Genomic DNA, 18,061 nt, shown 5'->3' with positions numbered 1-18,061 from the left:
AAGTCCTTTATATCCAGACAGAGACCTGACACCAACATGAACCAAGAGCCATTGCCAGTAGATAAGCGTTGAAAGGATATGAATATTTCTAAAGTCCTGGAAACCACAAATGACCTGAAAGCAGGTCTCCAAGCCACACTAAGAGAAAGTCATGGGAAAATAATCTTGCCATCTCTTATGAAGGGGTAAAATTTGTGCATGACAATAACAGAGTGCTGAAATAAGAGGAAACAATTCTTTGGGCCCCAAACCGAAAAAGGAGGCAGTAGAGTTGCTGATAGATGGTAGGAAAGGAGATGTCTGGACTTTCGCAGAACTAGGATGAGGGTCCGGACTAGGGTCAATATTGTGGCTACTACGTTTGGTAAAGAGAAGAAACCAGAGCTGGGTGTTCAAGGCTACGTAAGTGTGCATTGTTGGTCTTCAGTTTTCCAATCTGGAAAATAAAGGAGATTATCTCTAAGATCCTCTCCAGGGAAACTTGATCCTCTCTGTGAAATCTTTAGTTTCATGGTTTCCCAGTGGGGGAATGAGACAAGAAAGAGGGAAAATCCCACCAAATGTGCCCAGGTTCATTGTTTCTGAAAAAAGAAGTTACCAGGCATTCACACCTTCACATTTCAGGCAGTTCAGACCAGCCTTAGGCTGAAATGGCATTCCTCCCCATTTTAATAATAAGACCTTTCCTTTTTGTTACTGAGTTGTGTCGGACTCATTGTGACCCCTTTTGGGGTTTTCTAATCAAAGAAATTGGAGTGGCTTTCCCCTTCCTTCTCCAGATCATTTTTCAGATGGGGAAACCGAGGCAAACAGGGTTAAATGACTTGCCCAGGGTCACACAGCTAGTAAGTGTCTGAGGCCTGGATTGGAAGCCAGTTCTTCCTGACTGCAGGCCCTTGGCTCCATCCACTGGGCCACATCCCTGCCCCTCTGCTACTCGGATTCCCAGTTCCATTTACTGGACTCTGGTTTCCTCTGCATTCTTGTGCCCTGGCTTGTTTATCTATTGGGCCTGGGGAGGTTACAAGACTTGCCCATGGCCGTCCTTAAATCCGAGGGGGCAGCCCCTGGTCTCGTCAGCCTGCAGATTTCCTCAGTCCTCAGACCCCCTCAGTCTGGGGGGGACATTTTCTCCCCAACTTCTAAGGAGGGGAAAGGGTGGCACTGAGGAGGGCTGGAGGGGAGGGTGGACTCTAGCCCTAACCCTTCTTTTTCTCTGGTTCAAGCTGGGAGCACAAGAGCTGGGCGCTCCTGGAGTGATGGTGGGAGGGAGGGAGCCTGCGCTGCCCCACAGAATCCGAGGCTGTTCTGGGAATGACAAAGACCGAACCAAGGTCTATCAAGCCGGGGATTTCCTCAGGGTCAGTTTCAGTTTTGGTCTCCCAACCTGCGCGGGCTCCTTCTGCCCAGTCACCAGTGACGTCTGTTGTCTCCCACCCGCTATTGGCCGGCAGAGCCCCCGGGAAGCCAATCAGAAGTGAGGGATTCGTCCCTTTATAAACCCAGGGTAAACAGGTCTCGGTGAGGTTGGGCTCTTGTTCCTGCGGACCATGGAGCGCTCTCTGGGCGCTCTCCTTCTGTTGGGGACCCTGGCCCTGCCGGAGACCTGGGCGGGTAAGGAGAGACTGGACGCGGCACCCGGGGGTAGTCCTGCTGCCGGGATGGGGGTCCCTCCACGGAGCTCCTCGGACCCCCAGCCCAGGGGTTTCCTCGGACCGGCTCCTCTGGTCAGTGCGGTCCGGGCGGGGTGAGAGGGGGGAGCCCGCCGCCCCTGAGCAGGGCTTTTGGGGGTGTCTTTGTGTGGGTCCCTTAGGTCGGGGGGGGAGGTCATGGGGAGGGAGAATGGGGGCCACAGTCCTGGGGGCGTTAAGGAGAGCTGACTGGGGTCCCCCTGATAACCCCCCGGGCGAACCAGGGGCAGCTTTGTTATAAGAGCTTCCCGGAGGATGGGGGGAGCAGGGGGCACATGAGGACACAAGGTGGGGGGCCGGGGGTGAGCAGTGTGGGGGACCCCGGACCCGGACCGGAGGCGGAGGAGGGGAGAGGGAGGCAGCTTCCGGTTCTGGGGCCTCCGACTCGGTTGTTGTCGGGGAAGGCTTGGTGTGCATGGGGGGGAGGGGAAGGTAAGGGGCGGGGTTACGGGGGGGCGCATCTCGGGATAGCGGGCTTGGGGCACGGGGTGAGGGTCACTCCCCGGCCGTGGCGGGGTGCAGGTCTCCTCCGGCGCCCCCCGCCCTGACCCGGCCCGTCCCCACGTCCCAGGCTCCCACTCCCTGAGGTATTTCGAAACCTCCATGACCCGGCCCGGGCTCGGGGAGCCGCGGTTCCTCTCCGTGGGCTACGTGGACGATCAGCCGTTCGTGAGCTTCGACTCGGACAGCCCGAGTCAGAGGGAGGAGCCGCGGGCGGCGTGGATGGAGCGGATGGAGCAGGAGGACCCGGGGTACTGGGAGCGGAACACGCGGACCTACAGAGGGACAGCACAGACTTACCGAGCGGGCCTGGAGATCCTGCGCGGGTACTTCAACCAGAGCGCGGGGGGTGCGTGACGGGGCGGGGGCGGGGTCCGCCCGGGGCCCCCCTGGGGACGGGGGGAGGAGCCCCCGGGGGTGTCGGGGGGGGCGGGGGAGCGGGGTCCGCCCGGGGCCCCCCTGGGGACGGGGGGGGAGGAGCCCCTGGGGGTGTCGGGGGGGCGGGGGAGCGGGGTCCTCCCGGGGCCCCCCTGGGGATGGGGGGGAGGAGCCCCCGGGGGTGTCGGGGGGCGGGGGAGCGCGGTCCGCCCGGGGCCCCCCTGGGGACAGGGGGGGAGGAGCCCCCGGGGGTGTCGGGGGGCGGGGGAGCGGGGTCCACCCGGGGCCCCCCTGGGGACGGTGGGGGGGAGGAGCCCCCGGGGGTGTCGGGGGGCGGGGGAGCGGGGTCCGCCCGGGGCCCCCCTGGGGACGGGGGGGGAGGAGGAGCCCCCGGGGGTGTCGGGGGGCGGGGCCAGGGTCAGCCAGGGTCAGACCACACTGACCCAAGCCGGGCCGGACAGGCGTCCACACCCTCCAGAGCATGCTCGGCTGCGAGGTGTCCCCCGAGCTCCGCTTCCAGCGCGGGTTTCTCCAATTCGCCTACGACGGGCAGGACTACATCGCCCTGGACAGCGAGACCCTGACCTGGACAGCGGCGGTGCCCCAGGCTGTGAGCACCAAGCGCAAGTGGGAGGAGGGGAGCGAAGCGGAGAGATGGAAAGCCTACCTGGAGGAGACGTGCGTGATGTGGGTGAAGAAGTACCTGGAGATGGGGAAGGAGGCGCTGATGAGGACGGGTATGGCCGCCCCAGTGTGTGCGGCACTCAAGGCCCCTGGGAGGCCCTGCTCCCCCTCCCCTCAGCCCCGGACCCCGACCCTGGGAACCCTTGTACCCCAGGGAGTATTGTGGGGTGTTCCCCTCCCCGCACCAGACCTTGTGCCCCTGGAGGGGAGGGGGAAGGGGAGCCTGGAAATGCCCCTGCCCTTTGGCTGCAGACCCACCTAAGTGCACTCGGCACTCAAGGGCCCCAACCCATCCTTCTCAGCTCTTCTCAGCCCCAGCCCTGTGTCCCCCACCCCCAGGAACCCCTTGTATCCCATGGCTCAGATTGTGGAATGTTCCTCCTGCCCCCACCTGTTCACATGCCCTTGGAGGGGAATGGGGAAGGGGAGCCTGGTAATACCTCTGACTTTTGCCTCCAGACCCATCCTCTGCCAGAGTGACCCGCCACACTGCCCCCCATGGGGAGGTGACCTTGAGGTGCCGGGCCCAGGACTTTTACCCCAAGGAGATCTCCCTGACTTGGCTGAGGGATGGGGAGGAACAGCCCCAAGACACAGAGTTCATTGAGACGAGGCCTGCAGGAGATGGCACCTTCCAGAAGTGGGCAGCTGTGCAGATGACCTCGGGCCAGGAAGGGAGATACACCTGCCGAGTTCAGCACGAGGGGCTGTCTGAGCCCCTCACTCTGCAGTGGGGTAAGGACAGTGAGGAGGGGCTGGGAAAGGGCACCCCCCCCCCCCCCACGACCTGAGAGAAGGGGAGTTACTGGGGGAAGGTGGGGGGGCAGTTAGTGACTCAGGCCAGACAGGGATCAGAGCCTCTCACTTTCCTTCTTCATTTCAGAGCCAGAGTCCTCATCCACCTGGCTCATTGTGGGGGGCATTGTTGCTGCCCTCCTCATCCTCATTGCAGTCATTGCTGGAGTTGGGATATGGAGAAGGAAGCATTCAGGTAGGCAGGACTGGGAGGGGTCATTAGGGATCAGGCCCTATGGAGATCCGGGCTTCCCCTGACCGGGCAGCTTGTCTCTCTGTCCTCAAGTCCTCTTCTTTTCATATAAAGGACGGTTAGATGAGCCCTAAGAGTGGAGATGAACAAATCCCCAACTAGAAGCCATTTCTCTGGAGGATGCCTGGCAGGGGTATCACAGGCTGGCTGAGTGGGGAATCTCCCTCAGAGTGAGCTCAGACATGAACAGGGCCTGGGTGTCTCCCCAGCTGGGGGCTGTAGACCAGCCCTGGGAACCTCCAGGGGCAGGCCTGGAGGGAGGGAAGTGCCTATTTGGGGGTCCTTTCTCTGTTCCTCTTGGATCTAGAGGCTGGAGTGGTGTAGGGTATGGGAGGTGCAGTCCTGGTTATTTGTTGTGTCTCTAAGACAAATCTTCGAATTTCTGAGACCCTAGTGTGGTCTTCTCTCCTGGATTCTTCACTGGAAATTTGTTTTCTTTTCCAGGTGTAAAAGGAGGTGATTATGTTCAGGCTGCAGGTAAGTGAAGGGTAGACATGGAGGGTAGAAAGAAGGGGCCAGCCCATGGTGCTCTGGGACCTGAGCAATGAGGAGCTTTTGCCCAATAGCCTTCCCTTGGTGTCCCCTTCCCTTCCCATATCCTGGTTCTGGAATGCATGTCTCTGACTGGGTTGTTTCCTTCCTTTGTCTCCAGGCAATGACAGTGCACAGGGGTCCGACGTCTCTCTCACAGCCAAAGGTGAGACTCTGGGGGCCTGGAAGGAGGGAGGGGCCAAGCAAAGAGGAGAACGGTCTGTGGGAGGTTGTGCTGAGGCTGGGCTGGGTGGTGAGGCAGACCCTTCAGAATGATGAGAGGCTGGAGGCCAGAGGGCACTTGGAGGATCCCCCTCAATCTGTCTTTCCTTCTTCAGCTTGAGAGAATTGCCTGGCATGGACCTGAGACAGAAAACCAGCCTGCAGTCTCTCTACTGTTCCTGGTGACCCCTGGCTTCTCTCCCCTGCACTGGCCCCTGCCATCCTCCCTGGACTCTACTGGCCCAAGCCCAGGGCAGCCTCATCAGGGCCCTCACCCTGCTTTCTAAGGCCTCCCTCCCTCCCTCCTCCCTCCTGTCCCTCTGTCTGCTTTGGGAATGAGCCTCCTTCACATCTGATCCTGCCCTGACCTTTGGGGTCTCTGTCTGACTGCTACAACAGCCTGATGAATCGCTGCTCTGCAGTCTGCAGCTGTTCTCCATAATCTCAGCTCAGCTTCGCATTTGGGTGGGGGGTTGTGGGGGACAGGATGGCCACGTCGAGTGTTCTGGCCACATGAAGGGGGAAATAAATGAAAATTTGGAGATGCCTGAGAAGACTTTTATTTGCTCTGCTGAGTCTGAGTGTAGTTGGGGGCTGGGCCCAGAGGGAAAGGAGCCTGGGGGGAGGAACAGTATATGGTGAGAGGGCAGACCTTTGTCTTTGATTTGTACCTCTCTGGGGTATGTGTGGATGTGGTCTATTGGGACTTGTTTCAGGGCTTCAGATAGAGCCCAGGCTGGGCACTCCTCCTGGCTCTGGAGCCATGCCTAGACAGGGTGCTGGGTCACTAACCCATGGGCCGCCCGCCCATAGGCTGCCCCTCAGCACTGACCTTCACAGAGGTCCAGATCTCTCTGTTTTGTCATTTTCATCAGAGATACAAAAGCAGTATTTTCGTCTTGGGGACAGGAAGTCTTGTGAGAAGAGAGGACACATCTTCCATGGGGGCTCACTTTCCTCATTTGCAGCAGAAAATGGATCTAAATTTCAAGGCGACTCAGTGGAGCCTCTGACTTAGAGGCAGGAAGGCCTGAGTTCAAATCCCATCACACATTTAATAGTTTTGTGACCCTGAGCAGGTCACTTAACCTCTCACCTCAGGAATAGGGGTGTGGGGGGGTCATGATAGCCCCTCCTCCCAGATCAACTGAGATCATAAATACAAAGGGCTTAGCAAGGCTTATGATAGAAATGAACGCTGTCATTATTATTGCTTTCAAGCACTAATTCCTGATTCTGCCGGTTCCAGACATTCAGTCATCATAATACTCTGAAACGATGACTTTCATCTTTCAGAGCCCTAGGAATTCCTCCCAGTGTGAAGTCAGTCCTTTATCTCCTAAGCAGGGACCCTCCTGCCACCTGGTGGTTATTCATGGTATTAGAGGATTTAGAATTCGAGTATCCTCCCTTCTGAAATGATGAGCGTGAAGGGGAGATGTGTGCCATCCTCTGACAAACCAGCCCCTGAAGCCTCCAGACTTCATGGTGAGCTTGGGGACTTCCCAGGCTCATCAATGTGAGTCCTAAGGGGCCTCGAGGCCCTCGGGTCCAGCTGCTTAGGACAGCACCTAGTCCATAGGAGACTCAATCAAGGCTGTTGGCCTGCCTGGCTCCAATCCCTAAATGCATTCCTCTGATCTCTAGGACTTTTCTATGAAAGTAAAACCTGCCGGATAACGTTTAGGTGCAGCTTCGGAAGCCCAGGCTAGGTCAGCCATGGGTTTTCAGAGAAGCTAGTCTGGGACACCCAGGGGAGGTTCCAGTGAGAAGGGGACTTCTACATCAGATAGTCTGTGTATACTGACCCCTGTGCAATCTGATGAGAGTTTTCAGGGGCTCTGTGAACTTGGATGGGAAAAAAAACACATCTTTATTTTGACTAACTTCTAATTGAAATGTCATCATTCCTTTGACCATTAAATTTTCAAAAACCACACGAGTGTTCTGAGAAGACATTTATTAAAAGCTTCACCAGATGACACAAAAATTTAAGATGTCCCGATCTAGGTTATATCAGAATGATGAGGGAAATCCAACTGTGTGTAGGTACCTTTCAGCACTTTTTGTGCCTGAGTGCATGTATACATACACTCATACCTATGAATACATATATATGCATGACAGTAACCACTAATCAATTAATTCATAGATAAGAGTTATGAAATTTCCTGTAACCTTTGACCCAGCAATACCTATTTGCAAAGATGATTGGGGGAAAAGGAAAAGAATCTATGTGGTCTATAATGTTTATAGCCACTCTGTCTGTGGTGGCAACAAACTGGAAATCATGGGGATGCCCATCAGTTGGGGCATGGCTGAACAAGTTGTGTTATATGGTTATTATAAAATAATACTGTGCTATAAGACATGAAGAAAACATGGAAAGACTGGCAGGAAATAATGAGGAGCGAAATGGGCAGAACCTAGAGAATGTCGCATACATTCTCAGCAATACTGAAACAACCTTGAGTGACTAAATCATTTTGACTTGTGTAAGCACCCAGATGAACTACAAAGGATCTGTGAAGGAAGGAGCTGTATGCATCCAGAGAAAGAATGGATAAATAGAAGCATCCAAAGAATGATTTTACATGCACTCACACACTCTAACACACATACTCTGTCTAATGGTATCCATCTCTAGGACCGGGGGAGGGGAAGAAAAAAAAGGAAAAATTACATGGTAAGTTTATTATATAATAATTCACTAGGAATACCACGTTATACATAATAGATTCGTAGTTTCATGGGTAATCTCATTTCTTCTGTGTTATGGAAAGTATTATTTTATTTCACAAATTCAAAATAAAATACAGAAAATTACAGAAAAATCAGAGCTACAAGTAGTTCCTCTCAACTTCGAGCTGGGCATCAGTGACTACGCCAGATGTGAGGCCACAGCTTTGGTGGTGTTGCATTGTTCCGCCTGTTAGGAACCCAGGTCACCAGGACCACTCCAAATGAGGACAAAGGGAGGAGATGAGAGGACAAAGAGGTCATAAGGGAAAGACCTGGGCCAAGGGGCCTGACTTTGGTCTTTGCATCCTTTCCAGTGATTCCCTGCACTCTCCTGGGGTCCTTGTTTTCAAAGGTATTCAGGATCTGGTCCCCTCCTCTTGTTAGGGACATGCTTAGCAACAGCTAGCTTAGGTTTAGGTTCAATGCTGGGATGAAATGAGGCTCTCACAAAACACTGAACATTAAAGAAAGGAGGTTGACTTGCTCCTAAAACAACAAGGATGTGCACCAAGGACATGGTGTGTTCATCCTTCATTGCCAAAGAAGACCATACCATCAGAGAAATAATGACATGACTTGCACTCGACTTTGTTTTGAGTGAGGGAGGGCTGTGCAGGTCATCAGCCTCACTTCTCCTCCAGAGCCATCTGAATGCAGTGATCAGATATTCATCAGGATAACTGGAAATGACCCAGGATGAGGCAGTTGAGGCTAAGTGACTTGCCCAAGGTCACACAGCTGGTGAGTGTCAAGTGTCTGAGGTGAGATTTCAGCTCATGTCCTCCTAACTCTTGCACTGGTGCTCTAGCCACTGCACCACCTAGCTGCAACCAATGATGACACTTTTCTGGATAGGGCTCCTCTCATGTCCAGGAGGAAACTTGTCTGGTCAACGGGACAGGGCAAGATGACTCCAAAGAAGCCACCATGTGGAAGAAGCCACAGCTCCTCGTGGATGGAACTTTAGGGTTAGGGCACCAGGAAGCTACTTCATGGGAGACAAAGACCAATCAGATCCTAGGGACAGCTTTGTTGCCTTTAGGGAAAACTAACCTTTTTTTCTGGGGAAACCAGAAACCCCTGGTTCCATCCCACACCACTCTCCCCCAAACCCAGGGATCTTCCAAAAGACATTTCACCATTTTCTAATTTTCAAGATTTGTTTGGACAATTATCCTGACCCAGGAAATACAAGAAGTGAAGAAAAAATACCTTGCCTCAATAAAGAATAACCAACAGAAAAAGAAAAAAAAATGAGGAGGATGAAAAAAAGTAGAAATTCTAGACTTTCTCTTTCTCATTTGGATGAACTGAACCTCAGATCTTCATCATCTAGTACTGGTGTCAAATATAGCTGGAACCACTTAAAAATATAATTTGGAAATAGTTAGCAAAACAAAGATGTAATGAAACATAAATAATGTAAATATGTGGCTTTCTAAGCCAATATGCAGCCCAGGGATCCTTCCATAGAGAGCCTGGCAGGCAGCAAGTGCTTATTTTTTTAAAATTTTTTCATTTATTTTCAGGGTTCCACAATCACTACCATACAACCTACGGTTTTTCTTTCCCTCCATTCTCCTCCCTCCCACTTACTTTCTCCTCTCTCCCTGAGACAGCATACAAATTTAAATAGGCTCTACACACACATTCTTATTAAATTCATTTTCACCATAGTCATGTTGTATAGAAGAATTAAAATGAACAGGAGAAATCACATGACATACCAAAACATTATACAAAATAAAATGATCTGCTACAATCTGTGATTGAATTCTGTAGTTCTTTCTCTGGATGTGGAAGGCATTTTGCCTTAAAAGACCATTGGGAATTTTTTGCATTTCAATGAAGTTCTAAGTCTACCAGAAAAAATTCTTGCTCACTGTGGTTGTTGCTATGAACAAAGTTATCCTTGTTCTGCTCCTTTCACTCAGCATCAGATCATATAAGTCTTTCCAGGCCTCTCTGAAGTCTTCCTGTTCATCATTTCTTAAAGTGCAATAGCTTTGCATTACGTTTATATACCATGATTTATTCAGTCATACCCCAGTTGATGAGCATCCCCTTGATTTCCAGTTTTTGGCCACCAGAAAGAATGCTGATATAAATATTTTTGTACATGTGGAACCCTTTCCCATTTTTATGATCTCTTGGGGATACAGTCCTAGAAGTGATATTGCTGGGTCAAAGGGTAGGCACATTTTTGTAGCTCTTTGGGCATAGTTCTATATTGCTCCCCGGAATGTTTGAATCAGTTCACAGCTCCACCAACAATGAATTAGTGTTCCTGTTCTCCCACATCTTCTCCAACATTTATGATCTTCCTGTTCTGTCATGTTAGCCAATCTGATAGGTGTGATGTGTTATCTCCATGTTGTTTTGATTTGCATCTCTCTAATCAAAAGTGATTTAGAGCATTTTTTCGTGACTATAGATACCTTTAATTTCTTCCTTTGAAAACTGCCTGTTCATATCCTTTGACCATTTATCAATTGGCGAAAGACTTGTATTTTTGTACATTTGACTTAGTTCTCTATATATTTTAGAAATGAGGCCTTTATCATAGACACTAGTTGCAAAAATTCTTTCCCCATTTTCTGCTTCCTTCCTAATCTTAGTTAAATTGGATTTGGTGGTGCAAAAACTTTTCAGTTTAATGTAATCAAAATTATCCAATTTGCACTTTATAATGCTTTCTATCTCTTCTTTAGTCAAAAATTCTTCCTTTCTCTATAAATCTGAAAAATACACTACTCCTTGTTCCACTTATTTCTTTATAGTATCACTTTTTACCTAGATCATGTACCCATTTGGATTTTACTCTTGTGTATGGTGTCAGGCCTTGGTCTATGTCTCGTTTCTGCCACACTTTCATCCAGTTTTCCCAGCAATTTTTGTTGAACAGTGAGTTCTTATCCCAGAAGCTGGGGTCCTTGGGTTGATCAAACAGTAAATTGCTATATTTACTGCCTACTGTGTCTTGAGTACCTAGCATATTCTTTAATGTTCACGACAAAGGCCTTGCCATCATGCTTACACTCATGAAGTTTTCTTTTCAGTAGGAACAATCTGATGGTAGCTAAACCCTTAACAGAAGGTTTCCCATAGTCACTGTATTTATGAAATTTCTCCAGTCTGAATTTTAAACATTCAATTAGCTGCCCTCTCCTGCTGAAGGCCTTCAGTTCATAACTTTTCATCCAGTCTGCATTTCTGCCAGGCCTAGAGGCCTGAGGGCTACCCGAGTCTTACCTTACCTCTATCGGAGGTCTTCGGCTGGCCAAACTGGATGCTCGTATGAGAGAAAGGACATTCCAGAGTCGAACAAGGGTTGAGCTTTATTTCAGGGTCTAGTTACAAGTGCAGGGGAATTCTTCCTTAGGAGGGAGCGAAGAATCTCCCAAGGAGGCAAAGATCTTACAATAAGAGACTGGAAGTAGAAGTATAAGCGGGGAGAGAGGGGGAGGGGAGAGAGGAGAGAGGAAAAGTGGAGCCTTGTTGTCCTGTCCGCTCCACGCCCCTCCCGCCAAGAGAGCTTTCAGGCTTTCCTGATCCTACTTAAGCTCTGCAGCGGCATAGTTTGCATCTGAATACCGTGCCTGTTAGGTAACTAGGTGTGCTCCAATCCGGGACAATCTCGAGGGCGGGGAGAGCTCTCTCCCATCACGTTTCTCACGGGAAGAGGTGGAAATACACGAGATAGCTCGGTTCACCTCGATTCCCAGCCTTTCCTGGGGGGGTCTCGTGAGAGCTCTAAGATTTAGAAGCTCCCACCTTTACCCGCCCGAGACTGTCCACACGGAATTGAGCTTCCAACCCCAACATCTCCCCTTCTTTGTTTTGCGCGGCGCGCACATGGCTCTAGAGCAAACAGTGGCTGGAGGCTGAGTGGATTAGGAAGGCCTTTAGCATATGAGTACCCTACAACAAGACTTCATTTACACAGAAATCTGCAGCTAGCACAACTGACAAAGAGAGGCATCAAATAAAACAAAGATGAAGCTAAATGGCTGAGTTACAGCAAAAGAAAGGGCAATCACTAATTCCAAAGCATATTCTAAGAGAAGCAGCTAGTGCTGGCGCCTTATACATCACCACCCCCTCAGTCATGCAAATGGATCTCAACGGCCAAGCCTGAATGGCCAAGCCTGTGGTATTCAGGCGAAAAGTTGGTCACCCCTTCCCCCCCACAATGTCCTGGGTTTGTGATATCAAAGTCCTCCTTCAGCCGCTGGACATTTCTGATGTTGTTTGTCCTTTGTTCTTGAAGAGGACCATGACATCAAGGAATGTGATGCCAGGACTTGCAAGTGACTTTGGATTTAAGTGAGGGAGGGCTGTGCAATGCCACCAGCTTCACTTTCCCTCTGGAGTCATCTGGCTGCTGGCAAGGTATAGATCAGGATGACTTCAGATGGTCCCTGAGTAATATGTACACTCAGGCTAAAGAGCATCCCAAATCCATTACTTATAAAGCCTTTCTCCATTAGGAATTCTCTAGTGAAGAAAAAGTTGTGAACTCTGGAGGAAAACATTCCCATCTTCATTACATTGATAGTTTCCTCTCAGGAAAAATTTATCCTCTCAGGATAAATCCTATTATAAGAGGTTCTGGTTGAAAGACTCCAATATGAACTTGTGGATTTTCATTTAATTCTATGGTTTGGAGGAAGCTTTCCCAGATTGATGACATTTATAAGTTTCCTTTCTGTTCAGTTTAGGAAGATGGGTTTCCCACATTCATTAGGCTCATTAGGTTTCTCTGCAGAATAAAGTTTATGATATTCGGTAAAGTCTGGTTTAGATGTAGAAACTATCTCTCTACAGCAAATTTTATGACCTTTCCTTGGTTCTGAAGATAAAATGAAACTCCCTGGTCCTGCATTGTATTTGGGAAGATCCTTTTCTAGATATACTCTGTATTGTAGAAAAAGCTTTCGTTCCAGACTGACACTTGGAACAGATTTATCACCTGCACAATCCATCACTTTACTAGGAGTTTTCCTTTGAGTGGCATTTCCTTGCTGAGAGATTTTTTTATCCAAGCTCTGCTGCCTTTCTCACCTGGCATCACAGTCCCAGTCTTCTCTCCAGCTGGAGACACAGAGACCATCCTTTGGGAATCTGTCCTGGAAGAATTGCTTCATAGGAATGTGCAGTTTGGGAGGTGACTCCTTGTTTTCAGATGTAGTCTCCCAATCTGAAAAAAAGAAAGAAGATGGAAATGTCCCCAGTACCCACTTGCTGTACACGCAGTCCTGGTTCTGTGTCTCTTCCAGAATTATTGTTCAATTTTAAAGAAGGGAATGAATCAGCCTTGTTGGTACAGTCACTTCCAGTCTAAACAAGATTTCCCATCGACATGCATTACCATCTTGTGAGGGAGGATAGACAACAATTATAGTTTATAAGAGAAAACTGAGGCTCAGAACAAGTTCTGTGATTTGCTCAAAGATAACCAAATAAGTAATATGTGAAACAACACAATCTCAACTGTCATTTCTGTCCCTCTGGTCTTTCTGCCACACACTGCTGCTTCCACAAAATGGAGGGGACATTTATGTAGAACCTGGGTGGTTATCAGTTTGGGAGTACTTCAAGAAGATTCTGGCATTAAGTGGAAGGCTGATTGGACAGTCTCTGTTTCACTGCCAATTTCAGATTCTGATTCCCAATCTTCCTTAAGTTTAGGATAATGGAAACAAGAACATTTGAGTCTGAATAACCCATTTTCTTTTCCATGTGTCTGCACACTAGGGAACTCATTGTGTGACATTTAAAGACATAACGGACTTGAGTACCTACATGTCTTATGAGACAAAGATTAAAATTTAACTTTGTCCTAAACAATATAAGGATAATGATTGGGGCAATAACCAAAGCTTTAAGCATGACTGGGAATCCTGATCTTTCCCCTTTATGGCCACGCTCCCTAATTAGCTTGTAATTAACAATTTGCATTTATTTTGTATTTACTATGACATATCTATCAGCTAGGTGGCATAGTGGATAGAGCATGGCGCCTGGAGTCAGGAAGACCTGAGTTCAAACCTAGCCTCAGACACTTACTAGTGTGTGATTTGGGTAAATCACCCGTTTGCCTCAGTTTCCTCAACTTTTGGATAATAGAGTTCAAATGAGATAACTGCAAAATGCTTAGCACAGTACCTGGCTCACAATAGATGACACATAAATGCTATAACATGTCATCTCTCTCAATAGACTGTCAAATTTTTGAGGGCTAAAATAGCTTCAAATATTTTCTTTATACGTTCAGCACAGAGAATGCTGTTCCAGTCTAATTCTGGCCTGTTTGTTTCACTATATAATTGCTTTTTTTAATGTAACTATCTATTCCTATGGGGGAAAAAAGAACCCTTTGGAATTTTGGTGTTACATTTCATAAATTAATTTTATTAGAATTATCCTTCTTATTATGCTAATCTGACAAATCTACAAAAGTTAAATATGTTCCAGTTATTTAGTTGTTTTATTTCTGATCTCCACAATATGGCTGTCTTTACACAAGCCCCAAGAGGCCAAGGTAGGTCAGTTTACAAGGAAGGAATGCCTTTTGTTACTCTGATGACGAGTTAAGTGTCCTTTCAGGCTAAAAGCCTTCCCACATTCATTACATTCATAAGGTCTTTCTCCAGTATGGATCATCTGATGTTTACTAAGAAGTCCTCTGAGGCAAAAAAACCTTCCCACAGTCATTACACTCAAAAGGTTTTTCTCCAGTATGAATTGTCTGATGTACAGTAAGATGTCCTCTCTGGCTAAAGGTTTTTCTGCATTCATTACATTTATGAAGCTTCTCTCCAGTATGAATCCTTTGATGTAGAGTAAGGAGTTCTCTTAGGCAAAAGGACTTTCCACATTCCTTACATTCATAAGGTTTCTCCCCAGTATGAATCCTCTGATGTCGAGTAAGATGTTCTCTTAGGCGGAAGGCCTTTCCACATTCCTTACATTGATAATGCTTTTCTCCATTATGAATTTTCTGGTGATGAGGAGGATGTGAACCCTGGCGGAAGGAATTCAAAAATTCAAAAGATTTCTTCTCAGGGCGAATTTTTGGATGGAAAGGAAGGGGTGACTTGTGGTTAAAAGGTTTCCCATGTTCACTATATTCAGAAGGTGTCTCTCCTTTGTGAACCTGCTGAATTTCATTGAATTTGATGGTTTTGGAGGAAGCCTTTCCAGATTGATGACATCTGGGAGTTTTCCCTCTAATAACAACTTTCTGATGTGAACTGATTGTTGGGCTTAGGAAGATGGGTTTCCCACGTTCATGAGGCTCATTAGGTTTCTCTCCAGAATAAAGTCTATGATATGCAATGAAGTCTGATTTAGATGTAGAAACTATCTCCCTAGAGTAAAGTTTATGACCTTTTCTTGGTTTGAAGACAAAATGAAGCTCCCTGAGCCTGCATTGTATTTGGGAAGATCCTTTTCCAGAGATACTCTATGTTGTACAAAAAGCTTTGATTCCAAACTTATACTTTGGAAAGATTTATCACCTACACAATCCAACACTTTACTAGGAGTTTTCCTTTAGGGTTAGGGTTAGGGTTAGGGTTAGGGTTAGGGTTAGGGTTAGGGTTAGGGTTAGGGTTAGGGTTAGGGTTAGGGTTAGGGTTAGGGTTAGGGTTAGGGTTAGGGTTAGGGTTTAGGGTTAGGGTTAGGGTTAGGGTTAGGGTTAGGGTTAGGGTTAGGGTTAGGGTTAGGGTTAGGGTTAGGGTTAGGGTTAGGGTTAGGGTTAGGGTTAGGGTTAGGGTTAGGGTTAGGGTTAGGGTTAGGGTTAGGGTTAGGGTTAGGGTTAGGGTTAGGGTTAGGGTTAGGGTTAGGGTTAGGGTTAGGGTTAGGGTTAGGGTTAGGGTTAGGGTTAGGGTTAGGGTTAGGGTTAGGGTTAGGGTTAGGGTTAGGGTTAGGGTTAGGGTTAGGGTTAGGGTTAGGGTTAGGGTTAGGGTTAGGGTTAGGGTTAGGGTTAGGGTTAGAGCGCATTTAGGGTTAGGGTTAGGGTTAGGGTTAGGGTTAGGGTTAGGGTTAGGGTTAGGGTTAGGGTTAGGGTTAGGGTTAGGGTTAGGGTTAGGGTTAGGGTTAGGGTTAGGGTTAGAGTGCATTTAGGGTTAGGGTTAGGGTTAGGGTTAGGGTTAGGGTTAGGGTTAGGGTTAGGGTTAGGGTTAGGGTTAGGGTTAGGGTTAGGGTTAGGGTTAGGGTTAGGGTTAGGGTTAGGGTTAGGGTTAGGGTTAGGGTTAGGGTTAGGGTTAGGGTTAGGGTTAGGGTTAGGGTTAGGGTTAGGGTTAGGGTTAGGGTTAGGGTTAGGGTTAGGGTTAGGGTTAGGGTTAGGGTTAGGGTTAGGGTTAGGGGCTTAGGGTTAGGGTTAGGGTTAGGGTTAGGGTTAGGGGCTTAGGGTTAGGGTTAGGGTTAGGGTTAGGGTTAGGGTTAGGGTTAGGGTTAGGGTTAGGGTTAGGGTTAGGGTTAGGGTTAGGGTTAGGGTTAGGGTTAGGGTTAGGGTTAGGGTTAGGGTTAGGGTTAGGGTTAGGGTTAGGGTTAGGGTTAGGGTTAGGGTTAGGGTTAGGGTTAGGGTTAGGGTTAGGGTTAGGGTTAGGGTTAGGGTTAGGGTTAGGGTTAGGGTTAGGGTTAGGGTTAGGGTTAGGGTTAGAGTGTATTAGGGTTAGGGTTAGGGTTAGGGTTAGGGTTAGGGTTAGGGTTAGGGTTAGGGTTAGGGTTAGGGTTAGGTTAGGGTTAGGGTTAGGGTTAGGTTAGGGTTAGGGTTAGGGTTAGGGTTAGGGTTAGGGTTAGGGTTAGGGTTAGGGTTAGGGTTAGGGTTAGGGTTAGGGTTAGGTTAGGGTTAGGGTTAGGGTTAGGGTTAGGGTTAGGGTTAGGGTTAGGGTTAGGGTTAGGGTTAGGGTTAGGGTTAGGGTTAGGGTTAGGGTTAGGGTTAGGGTTAGGGTTAGGGTTAGGGTTAGGGTTAGGGTTAGGGTTAGGGTTAGGGTTAGGGTTAGGGTTAGGGTTAGGGTTAGGGTTAGGGTTAGGGTTAGGGTTAGGGTTAGGGTTAGGGTTAGGGTTAGGGTTAGGGTTAGGGTTAGGGTTAGGGTTAGGGTTAGGGTTAGGGTTAGGGTTAGGGTTAGGGTTAGGGTTAGGGTTAGGGTTAGGGTTAGGGTTAGGGTTAGGGTTAGGGTTAGGGTTAGGGTTAGGGTTAGGGTTAGGGTTAGGGTTAGGGTTAGGGTTAGGGTTAGGGTTAGGGTTAGGGTTAGGGTTAGGGTTAGGGTTAGGGTTAGGGTTAGGGTTAGGGTTAGGGTTAGGGTTAGGGTTAGGGTTAGGTTAGGGTTAGGGTTAGGGTTAGGGTTAGGGTTAGGGTTAGGGTTAGGGTTAGGGTTAGGGTTAGGGTTAGGGTTTAGGGTTAGGGTTAGGGTTAGGGTTAGGGTTAGGGTTAGGGTTAGGGTTAGGGTTAGGGTTAGGGTTAGGGTTAGGGTTAGGGTTAGGGTTAGGGTTAGGGTTAGGGTTAGGGTTAGGGTTAGGGTTAGGGTTAGGGTTAGGGTTAGGGTTAGGGTTAGGGTTAGGGTTAGGGTTAGGGTTAGGGTTAGGGTTAGGGTTAGGGTTAGGGTTAGGGTTAGGGTTAGGGTTAGGGTTAGGGTTAGGGTTAGGGTTAGGGTTAGGGTTAGGGTTAGGGTTAGGGTTAGGGTTAGGGTTAGGGTTTAGGGTTAGGGTTAGGGTTAGGGTTAGGGTTAGGGTTAGGGTTAGGGTTAGGGTTAGGGTTAGGGTTAGGGTTAGGGTTAGGGTTAGGGTTAGGGTTAGGGTTAGGGTTAGGGTTAGGGTTAGGGTTAGGGTTAGGGTTAGGGTTAGGGTTAGGGTTAGGGTTAGGGTTAGGGTTAGGGTTAGGGTTAGGGTTAGGGTTAGGGTTAGGGTTAGGGTTAGGGTTAGGGTTAGGGTTAGGGTTAGGGTTAGGGTTAGGGGTTAGGGTTAGGGTTAGGGTTAGGGTTAGGGTTAGGGTTAGGGTTAGGGTTAGGGTTAGGGTTAGGGTTAGGGTTAGGGTTAGGGTTAGGGTTAGGGTTAGGGTTAGGGTTAGGGTTAGGGTTAGGGTTAGGGTTAGGTTAGGGTTAGGGTTAGGGTTAGGGTTAGGGTTAGGGTTGGTTAGGGTTAGGGTTAGGGTTAGGGTTAGGGTTAGGGTTAGGGTTAGGGTTAGGGTTAGGGTTAGGGTTAGGGTTAGGGTTAGGGTTAGGGTTAGGGTTAGGGTTAGGGTTAGGGTTAGGGTTAG

The 18,061-nt window shown here is 48.7% G+C and overlaps 1 protein-coding gene across 3 annotated transcripts in view; it reads left to right on the top strand.

Moving 5' to 3' along the window:
- LOC140508095 (BOLA class I histocompatibility antigen, alpha chain BL3-7-like) overlaps nt 1-5,599 on the top strand; it is a 66,286-nt gene extending 60,687 nt beyond the window's left edge. The window contains exons 1-8 of one of the 3 annotated variants that reach the window (XM_072615856.1): nt 1,470-1,614; nt 2,263-2,541; nt 3,032-3,307; nt 3,714-3,989; nt 4,138-4,245; nt 4,747-4,779; nt 4,955-4,999; nt 5,172-5,599. In XM_072615856.1, coding sequence (XP_072471957.1) covers nt 1,551-1,614; nt 2,263-2,541; nt 3,032-3,307; nt 3,714-3,989; nt 4,138-4,245; nt 4,747-4,779; nt 4,955-4,999; nt 5,172-5,176 — 1,086 coding nt within the window. In that variant the 5' untranslated portion in view covers nt 1,470-1,550 and the 3' untranslated portion in view covers nt 5,177-5,599. The other 2 variants (XM_072615858.1, XM_072615855.1) reach the window with 2 other exon arrangements.
- The last annotated feature ends 12,462 nt before the right edge of the window (nt 5,600-18,061 follow it).

Source organism: Notamacropus eugenii, chromosome 5, assembly GCF_028372415.1.
Source record: "Notamacropus eugenii isolate mMacEug1 chromosome 5, mMacEug1.pri_v2, whole genome shotgun sequence".
Lineage (NCBI taxonomy): Eukaryota > Metazoa > Chordata > Mammalia > Diprotodontia > Macropodidae > Notamacropus > Notamacropus eugenii.
This window is presented reverse-complemented; position numbering and strand designations above follow the sequence as displayed.